Raw genomic sequence first — 15,305 nt, 5'->3', positions numbered from 1 at the left:
ACAGCTTACAGACGGTAGGCAACTAGGTCATAGTTATAAAAACTTAAGACACTAAAGAGATCTTTCTACTGACTCTGAAATACACCAAAGGAAAGATGCCCAGGGTCCCTGCTCATCTGCGTGAACGTGCCTTAGGAATGCTGCATGGAGGCATGAGGACTGCCAGTAATGGATTTAAGCATGGGCAACATGTGCAGTTGCCCAGGGCGGCATCTTGCGGGGGAGGCGGGCGGCACGAGGCACCCACACAGAGCTCCCCGAACGTTTAAACAACTTTGGGGGCGTGTTGAAGCGGGTTTCACACAGGGCGCAAGCTAGAACCGCCACTGAGGACTGCAGATGCGGCCAGGGAAATAAATTGTAATGTCCATACTGTGAGACACCTAAGACAGCACTACAGGGAGACCGGAATGACAGCTGATCATCCTTGCAGTGACAGACCACGTGTAACAACACCTGCAGGACAGGTACAGGATGGCAACAACAACTGCCTGAGTTACACCATGAACGCACAATCCCTCCATCAGTGCTCAGACTGTCGGTAATAGGCTGAGAGAGGCTGGACTGAGGGCCTGTTGTAAGGCAGGTCCTTACCAGAAACCACACCTTCGCTGGACCAGACAGGACTGGCAAAAAGTGCTCTTCACTGACGAGACGTGGTTTTGTCTCCAGGGGTGATGGTCGGACTCGCGTTTATCGTCGAAGGAATGAGCGTTACACCGAGGCCTGTACTCTGGTGTGGGATCGATTTGGAGGTGGAGGATCCGTCATGGTCTGGGGCAGTGTGTCACAGCATCCTCGGACTGAGTTTGTTGTCATTGCAGGTAATCTCAATGCTGTGCGTTACAGGGAAGACATCCTCCTCCCTCATGTGGTACCCTTCCTGCAGGCTCATCCTGACATGACCCTCCAGCATGACAATGCCACCAGCCATACTGCTCGTTCTGTGCGTGATTTCCTGCAAGACAGGAATGTCAGTGTTCTGCCATGGCCAGCGAAGAGCCCGGATCTCAATCCCATTGAGCACGTATGGGACCTGTTGGATCGGAGGGTGAGGGCTACGGCCATTCCCCCCCAGAAATGTCTGGGAACTTGCAAGTGCCTTGGTGGAAGTGTGGGGTAACATCTCGCAGCAAGAACTGGCAAATCTGGTGCAGTCCATGAGAAGATGCACTGCAGTTCTTAATGCAGCTGGTGGCCGCACCAGATACTGACTCTTGATTTTGACACCCCCCTTTGTTCAGGGCCACATTATTCCATTTCTGTTAGTCACATGTCTGTGAAACTTGTTCAGTTTATGCGTTAGTTGTTGAATCTTTGTTCATACAAATATTTACACGTTAAGTTTGCTGAAAATAAAAGCAGTTGAAAGTGCGAGGGATTTTTTTTTTTTTCTGAGTTTATTTCAATGGAATTTATTTATTTATTTTTTTTTACTCAAGTTTCACTTTTACACCTGAAAGACACGTGTGGTGCCTGTTTAGTTTAACATTCACATGTGAAAGTGGATATTTGGGGAGGAGGACTTAAATATTGTTCTGTTTCTCACCCACACCTATTATATTGCTTCACAAGATATAGATTTAAACACTTGAGTCAGAGGGTTTAGGCTACTTATGTGATTTTTTTTTTTTTTTTTTTTTTTTTTTGGAGCTATAAAGATCTGAGCACCATTCACTTGCATTGTGAGAACTACAGATCTGAAATATTCTTCTAAAAGTCTTCGTTTGTGTTCTGCAGAAGAAAGTCATACATATCTGGGATGGCATGAGAGTGAGTAAATGATGAGAGAGTATTTTCATTTTGGGGTGAACTATCCCTTTACCGTTGCGCCTCGTTTTTATAAATCATGTCAAGTTAAAGTAATCTTAAACTGTTTAAAAACCCCGTCTGCAGACACCCAAGTCTAGACGTATTCGGTGTGAACGATCCCTAAAGCCACTTTTCCTTTCCGCAGGATCAGCGATCCAGTCAGCAGAGGGAAAAGGACAGGATTCCAGAACGGGCTGTCTAGAAGGTAACCGTCACAATGTCCAAGTCTCGCGAGAGTTGCACATACCGTTATCTGTTAGTGGTAGGGTTAAGGGTTTCTGTGAGAACTCAAAATTAACACAAACAGCGTTTAATCGACTCATGAGACTCTCGCGAGACTTTTAGCACCTGGATGGTGACCTCCTGAACGGGCTCAATATTACTGGGCAGGTGTTTGAATCACTACAGTCACATGCACATAATGTGCCAGTAGAGCCCGCTGCCTTTGCCAGCCAGAGATTAAACCCACAGAAATAACTACAACCCTTTACAAGTCATGTGACCTGCGAGTAGCACTCGCTGCCAGCCAGGGCGAGATTGAACCGCCTGTACAGGATAATGTCACGTCCTACATGAGTGGTTCTGACATGTCGCTTACCCTTTCAGACGCACTCTTGTGTAATCGGCTCATCCAGTTAACGCATATGCGATCCACTGGAGAATTGGCATTCCTTCCAGTAAATGTAACATGCAACAGTGACGAAAGAGCTGATAGGACAGAATGTTTGGAATTCGTATGTTCCTGTTGATTACTCATGATACTGACCTCTCTACTGCAAACGAAACTAATTACAAATGATTAATTGATCCTTATCTGTATGTACATATAGTTGTGATACTGCAGAATTTTATGTGAATGTTTACAATACTAAAAGGGTTCAATGCAATTTTAATATGAGAAATAACTCTGTAGAAAAATATTTCAGTCTTAAATATTAGACCGCATTCAGTCCAAGAGATGTGCTCAAAATCTCATTGCATCCAGCCAGTAAAGTGTGCATGACCGCCATCCACTATTTATCCATGCTGAACATCCTGTAATACCACACTAAAGAACTTGCCTTACGAGGCATGCTTGAATTGAAAGTGACGCAAGGACGGATAAGCGTGCTAATTTACGACTAGGTTGATGTCTGCTAAGTAGCCAACAAGGTTTTTAGTGTGAGGTACACACAAGCCACCTTTTCCAATATTGGATTGCACTGGATGAGGGCCATTAGACTCACAGCTGTTGTAATCACGTAACCCTCAGCATCTCATTCATGTCACTAGCACATTACTAGGAGGAATCCTGAAACTAAACAATTTTAGCTCCCAAGGCTGTTTGAGCTACCATTTGTTTCTTATGATTCTTCAACAAGCTGCAATTCTTAACAACTGCCTCTTGAGCCAGTACAAATTCCAATAAGAAACATCTGAAAGATCTCAAGTATTAACTGGATACACAAATTAAAATGTACAAATTCTCGATATAGTTCAAGGGCAAGACTTTATTAAAACAGCAAAATGCAGGTAATGCCTCAAGTTGATCAGGGCTGAATTTCACTGTAGGACATACAGTTGAAGTCAGAAGTTTACATACACTTTAGGTTGAAGTCATTAAAACTAATTTAACCACTCCACAGATTTAATACTAGCTAACTATAGTTTTGGCAAGTCATTTAGGAGATCTACTTTGTGCATGACATGAGTCATTTTTCCAACAATTGTTTACAGACAGATTGTTTCACTTTTAATTGACTACATCACAATTCCAGTGGGTCAGATGTTTACATACATTAAGTTAACTGTGCCTTTAAGCAGCTTGGAAAATGATGTCAAGCCTTTAGGCAACTAGCTTCTGATAGGCTGACTGTCTAATTGGAGTCAGTTTGAGGTGTACATGTGGATGTATTTTAATTTGCTTGACAGCATGTAAAAATCAAAAGAAATCAGCCACGATCTCAGAAAAAAAAAAAAATGCGGACCTCCACAAGTCTGGTTCATCCTTGGGAGCAATTTCCAAATGCCTGAAGGTACCACGTTCATCTGAACAAACAATAGTACGCAAAGTAAACACCATGGGACCATGCAGCCATCATACCACTCAGGAAGGAGACATTCTGTCTCCTAGAGATGACCGTAGTTTGGTGTGAAGTGCAAATCAATCCCAGAACAGCAAAGGACCTTGTGAAGATGCTGGAGGAAACAGGCAGAAAATATCTATATCCACAGAAAAATGAGTCCTATGTCAACATAACCTGAAAGGCTGCTGCTCCAAAACCACCATAAAAAAGCCAGACTACAGTTTGCAAGTGCACATGGGGACAAAGATCTTACTTTTTGGAGTAATGTCCTCTGGTCTGATGAAACAAAAATTGAACTGTTTGGCCATAATTACCATTGTTATGTTTGGAGGAGAAAGGGTGAGGCTTGCAAGCCAAAGAACACCATCCCAACCATGATGCATGGGGTGGGGGGGTGGCAGCATCATGATGTGGGGATCCTTTGCTGTAGGAGGACTGGTGCACTTCACAACATAGATGGGATCATGAGGAAGGAAAATTATGTGGATATATTGAAGCAACATCAAGACATCAGCCAGGAAGCTTGGTCACAAATGGGTCTTCCAAATGGACAATGATCCCACCATACCACAAGTTGTGGCAAAATGGCTTAAGGACAACAAAGTCAAGGTACTGGAGTGGCCATAACAAAGCCCCGACCTAAGTCAGATATAAAATTTGTGGGCAGAACTGAAAAAGCATGTGCGAGCAAGGAGGCCTACAAACCTGACTCAGTTACACCAGTTCTGCCTTGAGGAATGGGCCAAAATTCCAGCAACTTATTGTGAGATGCTTGTGGAAGGGTACCCAAAACGTTTGACCCAAGTTAAACAATTTAAAGGCAATGCTACCAAATACTAACAAAGCGTATGTAAACTTCTGACCAACTGGGAATGTGATGAAAGGAATAAAAACCGAAATAGTTCCCTCTACTATTATTCTAACATTTCACATTCTTAAAATAGTGATCCTAACTGACCTAAGACAGGGAATGTTTTCTATGATTAAATGTCAGGAATTGTGAAAAACTGAGTTTAAATGTATTTGGCTAAGGTGTATGTAAACTACAGACTTCAACTGTAAGTGTCCCCACAGCTGTCCTTGGCTCAGACCCAAGCACAACTCTGGAGCGCCAACAGCGTATGAGGTTGCAATCTCATGAAATAAAACACGGTCTGAACCCCAGGAGTGAGTCTAATAGCATGTGTGAGGTCAAGCCTTTTAATAAACATTTGAATACTTCTAAGTGATGACTCTCCATAGGTGTATTTTAATACAGGTGGTGCGACTCAAGGAAAAAAACAATGACAAGAAATGACTGTGTAGGTTCGTTCAGTGGGTCTTTATTGGTGTCATGGCTAAAAAGAGAACGGCTGGAAAACAGGTAGATTTTAGCACTTGGCAATCTTTTTCTCTGGGAATGACAGTATGGCGAGGGGAACAAAAAGAAACCGGGGCAAAATAAAACCGCAAAAATAATTTCCCCCAGTACAACTAGTACTGACATACTAGTTGGTCCCTATAAATAAGGCGGAATTTGAGAGTCCTTCCAAATGTACAAGATATGTTACAGTTAACATCTCACATTGAATGGTGGACAGGTTTAAATGACCTTCTTCAACTCATCATACAAAACCAGCACAAAGGCACCACCCATGCCTCTGAGAACATTAGACCAGGCTCCTTTGAAGAACGCCTTGCCGCCCTCATCACGTGCAATCTTCTTCCAGCAGTCAATTGTGCCAGTGTACATGATGTCAGCTACAACAGAAAAAGCAAATGGTTTATTTCAAAACTTGTATGGAAACCAGCCAACTTGTACAGGAAACATTTAAAACATCTTAAAAGCAAAGCTGTGACTGACCTCCTTTGCGTCCAGACTGCATCATCATACGACGACGGACTGTGTCGAAGGGGTAAGATGCAAGACCAGCAACAGCAGTCACAGACTGAGCAATCATCCAGCTGACAACAATGTGGGTGTTCTTAGGATCTGGCAGCATACCTAATAACAAGAGAACAGATGTGAAGAATGTAGCAACAGCACATATTGATGATGATAGATGATACCAAATCAATGCAATTTGGACTCACCTTTGGCCGTGTCATAGATGCCAAAGTAGGCAGCTCTGTAAATGATGATTCCCTGCACAGACACGTTGAAGCCCTGGTACAGGCCTTTGAGGCCATCAGACCTGAAGATCTTTACCAAGCAGTTACCCAGACCACTGAACTCTCTCTCTGCTCCAGCTTTGCCGACATCAGCGGCCAGCCGGGTTCTTGCGAAGTCGAGAGGGTAGACAAAGCAAAGGGATGTGGCACCGGCAGCACCACCTGAGGCCAGGTTACCAGCGAAGTACCTCCAGAACTGGGTGTGCTTGTCAACTCCATCAAGGAAGACCTTCTTGTACTTGTCCTTGAAAGCAAAGTTGAGGGCCTGGGTGGGGAAGTATCTGATGACATTTGCCAAGTTTCCTCTCCAGAACGACAGGAAACCCTGCTCCTTGGGAATACGCACCACACAATCCATAATGCCTTTGTACTGCTTATCCACTGTAATCTGTTTGCTAGCATGTTGCACCTGTAAACACAGTAGAAAATTATTCAAAGCACATGTAACGGAAAACATTTCAAAGAAACGGTGTGTGATTTAATAAACAAACCAAGTCTCCAAGATTACAGCAACATTACGATCGCCATAACTTAAGAAACCAATAAACTGTATAATGCAAAAATATAGACTGATGGCACTACAGAACTAAACCAAAAAGGGGAAAAGCTCAAAAAAGGAAACACAAACGCCTGATAAGGTTAAATGAAAGAAAAGCCGGTAACGCGAGATCTTCCGGAAAGAGGCTTCCGAAATTAGCTAATTGACTAGAAGCTTAATTTTTCATAAAAATCATGTAAAAACTTTTTTTTTTTTTTTTTATGGTTTTACTATAGTGCAAAGCTTTTCTCTCAGAGCAGCGTGGTCTCAAACAATAGATGGTTGTTTGTCGTCCTAGGATACAAGCATTAGCTTGAATGCTAGCAAAGACGGCCTATCCTTCTCGCGACCTTGGCGAAATCGGTGGAGGATGCTGGTTTACAATGTTACAAAAAGTATTTATCAAGAGAACAGACTGACTTATTGCAAATCCACCGTAAAACAACTAACACATTAGCCCTGCCAAATTCTAGTAATTTGGTTTCCAACTGGATGTCGGCTAAGGCATTTCACATGATGTTCACTCGAAGAGGTTGCTAAAGGTTACGGTGCACTTATGGCCTCGTCAGTCTTCTAAACAAACCATCGCAACGATCAGCTCTTTTAAGAAAAATTATCAACACATTCATAACTCACATAACAGAGCACTGATAATGTTATCAATTAAATGAGGTGACAATTTCTTTACATCATCTTGATACTCAAGTTTTAATAAATGCTCGTTGCACCTTCAATAAAACAAAAAAGGCTGTTACGTGCCAATTGCTTTATAAAATTGCTGTAGGATCGTACTATCCTTATTGTGCTTACTTTTAGAACCATTACATAATCCCAGATAAATAATTATCTGGGATTATATAATCCTGTTGATATTACTGTGTGCATTTTACCTGAAGCAGCAGTTTAACTCTCTCAATGGGGGCCACAGCGGTTTTAGAGATGGCAGCGGCAATACCACCAGCCAAGAAGTCCTTGGCGAAAGAGATGGCGGTCTCATTCATTGTCGGATGTTCTTAGAGAGGTGTAGTTTGAAGAGGTCAATCCCGCTCTGTCGCAGGGCTACCGTGGACTCCCGGCTGCTTCGAAATGGCCGAATAAAAAGTTGTGAAGAGATTTTTAAAAGGTTGGTCTCGCGAGATGAAACGCGCCCAGCGCTTCTAAGCTTTGATTGGCCCGTCGACCACACGTCACACATTCCGGGGCGGTGTCATATTGTAATGACGGAGATGATTGCCTCAAAGTTAGAAAGGTAACCTTCTCAAGGTGGAAAGCATAAAAGACAGTAGGAAGTTTTTAAAACTTAAAACTATGTGTTTTAACAGATACTGGCGGTCCAATATAGCAAGAGAATCAGACTGTCAAGTTCTTTCTTTCAAGCAAAGAAACCAGAGCTGCACTCATTTTTAAATATTAATAAACTTTTGGTTTAATCCTTTTTTATTATGTTACCAAAGTTAGGAGCTTCTATATATTTTTTTAAATTAGTTTTAAATAAATTTTATTTTATTTTTTTTTTTTTTTTATAATTTTCAAACGCTTGTTTTACTTTTTAGTTTTATTTAGATTTTTTAGGGTGGAAAAAAAAAAAAGACTATCTACATTTGGCAGACACTTTTATCCAAAGCAACTTACAGTGCACTTATTACAGGGACAATCCCCCTGGAGCAACTTGGATTTAGGTGCCTTGCTCAAGGACACAATGGTGGTGGCTGTGGGGATTGAATTGGCAACCTTCTGATTACCAGTTATGTGCTTTAGCCCAGTACACCACCAGCATCTAGGGTCCTGAAATGCAAATTAGCATATGCTATAATATCTATGTACAATGCATCATTTTTATTTTTTACTTAAGTAATTTTTTTTGTACTGTCCATATACAAATAAAGTAATAAAAAAGCAGCAGTTCTCCAAGGTGACATAGCATGCTTGTTTGTAACTATTTAGTAGTAAACCTGTCCCTAGTTAATGATCTTCAAAGGGCGAGAGTGTGTGAGCGGAAAAGGTTGGCATACTAGTATAAAGTCCTTCACATGACTTTTGATTGTGTGACAAATTGAGTGATCCATTATGCAACATGTGACTACACAATGCAATGCAATACAAAATCAATACCATCAACACTAAGACAATATCATATATACCAGTGCAATTCAAAAGTATGTAAGCCATAATTAGTAAAGGTATATAAATAAGTATTGCAGAGAGCTGACAAAAGAACCAAGTTAAGTTTATTGCTTAAACTTGTTTTATTTTATTTTAAGCTTTGAGTTAAGCTCAACATTTGCCACATTTGAGAAATTATTCCTCAGAATGAAAAACACACTAATGCACTTTTTTTTTTTTTTTTTACAGCTCAATCAGAGGCACTGGTTACTGGGATAGCGTGTATCCAGATCAGCATGATACAGTTTATTACCATACAACTGAAAATCTGTCATAAAGCATCAAATATGTCAATACTAAAATCGCACCAATATATGACCTTAAAAACATTAGATTATAAATAACAGAAAGAGCTTAAAGCCAGTGAACGACTAATACTTTGTTTGACAAAGGCATTGTCCTATACTGTTCAACACATTTCCTGAGAAGTGAATAAAATGATTAAAGACTTTACATCTCCACAGTTCTTTAAAAAACTGCATTTTAGTGGAGTGTAAAGCTAAAGGAATAAATGTGATAACGTTGATATAATACTGAACCTTTAATACTGCCTTAAAGGTGCACTATATCTGGCATTTATCTGATATGTCTTGAGAAACTGCAGAATGTAGGTTTTGCTTCAAGTATGAACAGTATATGCAGGATCCCTATAACAGCCTTTCGGAGCATAAATCCAATGACAGGTACAATATTCATCATAAACAAATATACTGTACCACTGTGAATAATGCACAGAATGAGTTCCAGCATCAGGCAGTAAAACCACCTAACACTCACATCATAATCACAAAACAACACAGAGCTCCATTTTCCTGTTCACTTCTCTTGCATTTGTCACAGTGTCTAGGGAAGACCATATTACCAGCGGTTTCCTATGGATGGACTCTGCGCTCTGTGTAATTTTCTGTTTCTCATGTAGCGCTTAAACTCTTGCAGTTCATATGGGCCCAGGCTTTGGTCAACCCCTGGTTTAAGTGTGTAGCTTAGTGGGGAAACAATATAGCCATTTCGGTAAAGGCAGACTTGCTTACACATCTCAAAACAACTGAAGAGCAGGCCAAAATACGGGACAATCTGTAATGTATAAAGAAAAATGTAAGGTTATTAACAAAGAAGTGAAGATACAATTTTTCTTTTAAGGAATAGTTCACCTTATTACTTTAAGGTACCTGAACACCCATTAAAACACATGAAATGAATTGCTGTGACACGAGTATGCTGTTTAGAGACAGATTGTTTGAGAAACTCGTTATTAATTTTACAGAGAGCATGTCAATACAAGTCTGCTGAGGATTTTTTTTAATACATGGCAATTCATGCTTATTCAAGAAAGATGTTTCTGAATTGCTGTTTCACAGCTAATTTATCCAATCCAGGTTTTTTTTTTTTAAGGAAGATCAAGCTATGTATGACCATTTACACAGAAAACACTGAGTGCTGCGGTTATTTTTATCTCTGTCAATACATTAGCTCATAAAAACCTCACCTTCACCATGTTGGCTGCAAGGCCACTCCAAAGAGCCATGACACCCTTGTTCTTAATGACCTGTCTGAAACAGTCCATCATCCCATTGAAATGAACATCAACTCCTCCACAATGTGGCAGAAGATGACTCTGGGCCTAGAGTAATGAAAGGAAAAATAATCCCTAATTATTAAGAAATAACAGCACAAGAGAAGATTAACATTGTTGTTTAAATGCAATGTGTAGAAGACCAAAAAAGTTATGGAAGTAAGTGTTGGACTGATGGTAAAAAAGTGTTTGAACTGTATGTAGAACCTTCTCAGAAACACAGGACAAACCACTGCCATTAAATTAAAGACTCCCTGATGTGTATTATGTGAGCTGTGTTGACCTTGTCTATAGACGTTTTTGTATAGAACCCAACTGAAATGTCTTCTCGGAATATTTAGCAGCCTTGGTTAGGTTTTTTTTTTTCCACCCCTGACAATGCAATTTAACTTGCAAAAGAGAGAAAGCAAAACTTTTCATTTCTGTCTGTTTGTCGAGCACAAAACATATAGGAACCACCAGAAGCACCACTATGTGTTTTTTGTATGTGTGTGAGAGGTCAGCTATATTTAGACTATTTATCTTTGGGACAGGAGACACTGGACACTATCTACATTCTCAGCTGCTGCAGGGCCTTTTGCCCTTTAATAATAGTGTTTGGCATTGTACTATTTGACCTGTTGCAAACACAGTTTTTAATGAACTTTCGTTTTAATACTTTAATGTTTCATCTATAATATAAATGTTTGGTAGCACAACACGGGACACAGGTCAAAAGGTACGAATCTCAGGAGGTCTGTGACACTAGTATTGTGCCTCCTTGTGGTGAGATATAGCACTACAACAGTGCGTCTCAAAGGTTCTCACCTGCATCTTCCTTTTAACAGTTTCCAAGGGGAAGGAGAGAGTCTGAGCAACTCCTGCAGCAAGACAGCCATTGATGAAGTTCTGCAAAGACGTAAAGCGAACGTGCCGCTCCTGCCACAGCTTATCCATGTTGACATACACCGCATAGCAGCCAACTGAGAATGGAACAGCGCCTGTTTCACAGCAATGCAAACACAAAGCATAAAGTTACATATATTTTTCAAGTAGTTACAGCTTTGATAAAAAAAAAAAATAAAAAAAAAGCTGCAGAAATGCTTCAAATGATTTGTTCAGAATTGTGAGGGATCCAGAATTGTAGTAAAATTATTAGCTAGAAGGTTATGATGTTGAAACCTATGCAGTAGCCTATTACTGGTAAATATTGTTATGAGCTCAATTGCAAATATAGAGTGCAAATATTATCTGATGTCTCTGAGATAGTACATACCTAATATTGTGAGGGAAAAACCCCTGTAGAGAGCTTGAAGCCCTTCATTTCTGTAGATGCTGGAGAGAGTAAGCAGCAGCCCTTTGTCCGTTGATTCTCTGCAATTCTGAGCAATGAGCCTGGTTTCAACCACCTCCAATGGATATGTTGCTAGAGCGGCAGATATCCCTGCCAGCCCACCTGCCACTATGGCCCTCCATTGGGAGATATCACCCAGTTCATCGATGTGTAGGTGGACAATCCTGCCAGAGATGGAGTGAAACATATAATTATGATCTTGCAATCATTACATCAACACCTTTAGTGTACTTCACATTTGTGTGACATGCATACAGTACCAGTCAAAGGTTTAGACACACATGACTGGTACAGTATGTTTCTTGTGATCTAAAGACTTATGCCCAAATGCGATTCAAAAAGCAATGCCTAAACTCCATTAACTAAAAATATATATACATTACATTAAGAAAGTAGTCATTTTTTTTTATTTTTTATTTTTTTTATTTATTTATTTATTTTTTGTGGTAGGATGATTCCATTGCTTTTGGAGTGTTGGTGTTTTTTTGTACTTGTATTAGTAGTAGTATTGGAAACTGGACTAGAAAATTACAGCTACTAACTACCAAGATTTAAATAATTCCAATATTAAGGCTTATATCAGTTAATTACAAACAACATTAACGTGCATAAGAGAGGTACACATCCTATATTCTTTTCCACGTATCACTCAGTATCACTGTGTTCAAAACAGGCTACCCTCTACTGTTTTCCTGGATTACTGGAACACTATGTACGTCTGCTGGCCTGCAGCATGTGAAAACACACGTGACGAGTATAATAATGAAGTACTTTCGTTTATGGACAGGCTGAGCTGCCAGAGTCCCTGTATATAGGCGGTACTAAGTGGGCAGTACGAAGTTCAAATACTTGAAAACATTTCATTTTATGACTTCATAGAATAAAGTCCACGCCCATTGAAATCTGCCCAGGTTCAGGATGACACCACTCCAATACGCAGATTTCTGAGCTACGTGATTGGTCAGGACGTGAAGGCGTGATGTGTTACGTAACAATGAGCTCAGCTGCAGAAATGAATGCTAAACAAATGTACCAAATGCAAACGATAATTTCTTTAAATGACATGGCACATACATGTCCTTTCATAAACCCATTATTACGAATCCGCACTTATGAATGTAACATTCATTTGTGATGCCGCCATTTACGTCTACTTTCAAATGCTATTAAGCTAACACGTCAACTTCCGGTTGTTGTCATTGTTTACCATCACAGCTGATCGAGAAGTTTATTATCACCTTAAAAATCACCTAAAACAACGGCACAGTGTGTAATCTGTACATTAGGTATACAACTTTGACAACAAAGTATCCACTACTTAACATAGAAGTATTAAAAAAGCGTTAATACTCACTTTTTATAAGTTGCTAAATGTATGGCACTGTAGGGGAACAACCGTAGACAGGAAACCATATTACCCTTCCAAAATGCTCGAAGTCCCTCATTCTGATATAATAAAAGAAAGCTGTGAACGAAGCCGCGTTTACAGTGAAATGTTCCTATCTGACTCAAAATCTTTACGACTTCCAGCGGCGAAGTTGCTGTTTTGCTAAAAATTCCGGCAAAACCGACGCAGAGTATACTTTGAGAATTTGTCAGTCTGTCATCCTTCTTGACTATGGCCATAGTTCAGGGGCTTCGCTTATCGAGCATCTGTTAAACGACAGCTTTGTAAATTACAGACGTATGTTGAACTGAATCCGACTACCGGTAATGTTTATCAGGAGCCATCCATCTGCAGCGCAACTATGTCGTCCAGCGGCCAGTCACATTGGTAGATATTGCGTTGAAGGCGGGTGTGGTTGGTGCAAGCACAAGTTTGGTTGCATGCGAAATCACTTCAGAATACTGTAGTTGTCAAAAACTCTAGAATAATCACTTTAAGCCATCTAGTTTGTCTCAAGCAGCATCATACTTTCTTTTTTATGAGTGTACCATTGATGAAAAGGCATTAGTCGTGGATGGATGAACCTAACTTCACATGATAATATTGTGACCATATTCTGGTTTTCCAAAAAGAGGACACTTTTTATTTTTTCGGCCGGGGGGGGATGGGGGTGGGGTGGAATAATAGGGTTCAAAACAGTGTTACTATGAATGCAAACTTTAATACAGTGAAAAAGGCAATCTATTAGCATAAAATAAATATATATAAATAAAATAAATAAATGTCCATGTACTAAAATAAAATATTTGATCCCATGAGTTTACCTTTATTTACTATTATTTTGAATGGCCATGGAAAATGAAGCAATGTGATAATTTTACCTGGTCGCAAAAAGTAATCCGTTAATTTACCCGATGAACTTTCACCTTTTGCTGACCCTTTATGCTTCGCAGAGCTAATGTATGCTTCTAAATCACTTGCACCTTTATTAGCAACTGACACATAAGTGCCAGTTTTACATGTCATACATTCTGCTTCCCACGGAACTCGACCTGGACGAAAGCATGGGAATTTTTGTGCAAATCTTTTGTAAATTTGCACTTTTGTTTAGGCATTGTTTCCACTCAGCTGTCATTTGCTGCTACTGTCAAGCAACTGTTTGATGCCGAACACAACAACGCTTAGCTTGTTCGCGAAGAGATTGACAGGCAGGAATTTGGCCAATAGTTGCTGCAAGCCTCTTATAATTGACCAATTGGTGTGCGAGAAGGCGGGACTTACAAAGAGAGGTTAAAGCAATGCAAATATGCGCGCGCACACACTATTAGACCAGACGCACATCATAATGCAACTAAAGCCGAATCCAGGACATTTTCACAAATTTAGAAATCCCGGCCGGACGCTTTTTTAAGGTCCGATAAAAAGAGGATGTATGGTCACTCTACATAATAATAGATCTTTTTCACAGACTGTGATGACGCGTTTCCGCCTTATTTAGCAGCGTAAATTTAGCAAACTTTTTATATGATAATTTTTTAAAATATTGAGTGTAAGTTTATAACATTATGCGTTGTGTTATATTACCCTGGAATTACTTATTCTTAAAAAAAAAAAAAAAAAAAAAAAAAAAAAAAGAATTACCATAGCTGCGAGGAGGTTTCGATTACAGCTGCTGAGAGAGTGACGTCACATTTTTGATCCACCGATCTCTAATTTTTCTTTTTCGGGAAAGTTGTTTAAACGTTTTAGAGTTATATTGTAATAGTGTGACTTCTTCTTTTGCTCTTGGAACAAATGGGTAAGTGAAATTAATGCGACCTCCCATTCACCGCTGTAGAAGTTTACCCTGCAAACGTTTACTTCCACGTTTTAAAAATGTGAAGAAGGTCTATGTTGACAGCACATTGTGGACAAGTAGTGTTGCATGCTTGTGGTTGTTTCTTAAACTAGACGCATTTCGCATTTCTTCTTCTTTTTTTAACCAAAAAAAAAAAAAAAAAGAACACATTAAAACATTTCAACATGCCTGCCCTTCATAATTTATTTTTGCTATTTTTCGAGTGCCTTTTATTAATAGATTTGATTGTTTTAGCCTTGTTAGACCTAAACTTTATTCTTCAAAGATGAAAATCTATCACAAAAATATTAATTACATATATATATATATATATATATATATATATATATATATATATGATAATCGAAATAATCGCAAACCGTTACCATAATATATTGTGTGAAAATTATTTATATCAAAGTTTAAACAAATTACAACTGTCTCC

At 39.6% G+C, this 15,305-nt stretch overlaps 2 protein-coding genes across 2 annotated transcripts; both read right to left on the bottom strand.

Moving 5' to 3' along the window:
• Positions 1-5,180: 5,180 nt before the first annotated feature.
• On the bottom strand, positions 5,181-7,676 carry LOC127417677 (ADP/ATP translocase 2-like). Its single transcript, XM_051657820.1, has 4 exons — positions 7,458-7,676; positions 5,952-6,438; positions 5,722-5,862; positions 5,181-5,618 (listed from the first exon to the last, which is right to left on the bottom strand). The coding sequence occupies exons 1-4, from the start codon at positions 7,566-7,568 to the stop codon at positions 5,461-5,463; spliced, it is 897 nt and encodes a 298-aa protein (XP_051513780.1). The 5' UTR covers positions 7,569-7,676; the 3' UTR covers positions 5,181-5,460.
• Positions 7,677-8,775: 1,099 nt separating this feature from the next.
• On the bottom strand, positions 8,776-13,416 carry LOC127418242 (solute carrier family 25 member 43-like). The gene is made up of 5 exons (XM_051658712.1): positions 12,991-13,416; positions 11,559-11,800; positions 11,111-11,283; positions 10,217-10,351; positions 8,776-9,804 (listed from the first exon to the last, which is right to left on the bottom strand). Exons 1-5 carry the CDS (start codon positions 13,260-13,262, stop codon positions 9,589-9,591), a joined length of 1,038 nt encoding a protein of 345 aa, XP_051514672.1. The 5' UTR covers positions 13,263-13,416; the 3' UTR covers positions 8,776-9,588.
• Between the last annotated feature and the right edge of the window lie 1,889 nt (positions 13,417-15,305).

This window comes from Myxocyprinus asiaticus, chromosome 27 (assembly GCF_019703515.2).
Source record: "Myxocyprinus asiaticus isolate MX2 ecotype Aquarium Trade chromosome 27, UBuf_Myxa_2, whole genome shotgun sequence".
Classification (NCBI taxonomy): Eukaryota; Metazoa; Chordata; class Actinopteri; order Cypriniformes; family Catostomidae; genus Myxocyprinus; species Myxocyprinus asiaticus.
This window is presented reverse-complemented; position numbering and strand designations above follow the sequence as displayed.

Excerpts from the sequence above, each read along its gene's own strand:
- LOC127417677 (XM_051657820.1), bottom strand. The coding sequence starts at position 7,568 with ATGAATGAGACCGCCATCTCTTTCGCCAAGGACTTCTTGGCTGGTGGT. Across the intron at positions 6,439-7,457 it reads GAGTTAAACTGCTGCTTCAG|GTGCAACATGCTAGCAAACA; the intron begins GTAAAATGCACA and ends CTGTGTTTACAG. Across the intron at positions 5,619-5,721 it reads GCAGTCTGGACGCAAAGGAG|CTGACATCATGTACACTGGC; the intron begins GTCAGTCACAGC and ends TTTCTGTTGTAG.
- LOC127418242 (XM_051658712.1), bottom strand. The coding sequence starts at position 13,262 with ATGGCCATAGTCAAGAAGGATGACAGACTGACAAATTCTCAAAGTATA. Across the intron at positions 11,801-12,990 it reads CATTTAGCAACTTATAAAAA|GATTGTCCACCTACACATCG; the intron begins GTGAGTATTAAC and ends CATCTCTGGCAG. Across the intron at positions 11,284-11,558 it reads TTTTTCCCTCACAATATTAG|GCGCTGTTCCATTCTCAGTT; the intron begins GTATGTACTATC and ends GCTGTGAAACAG.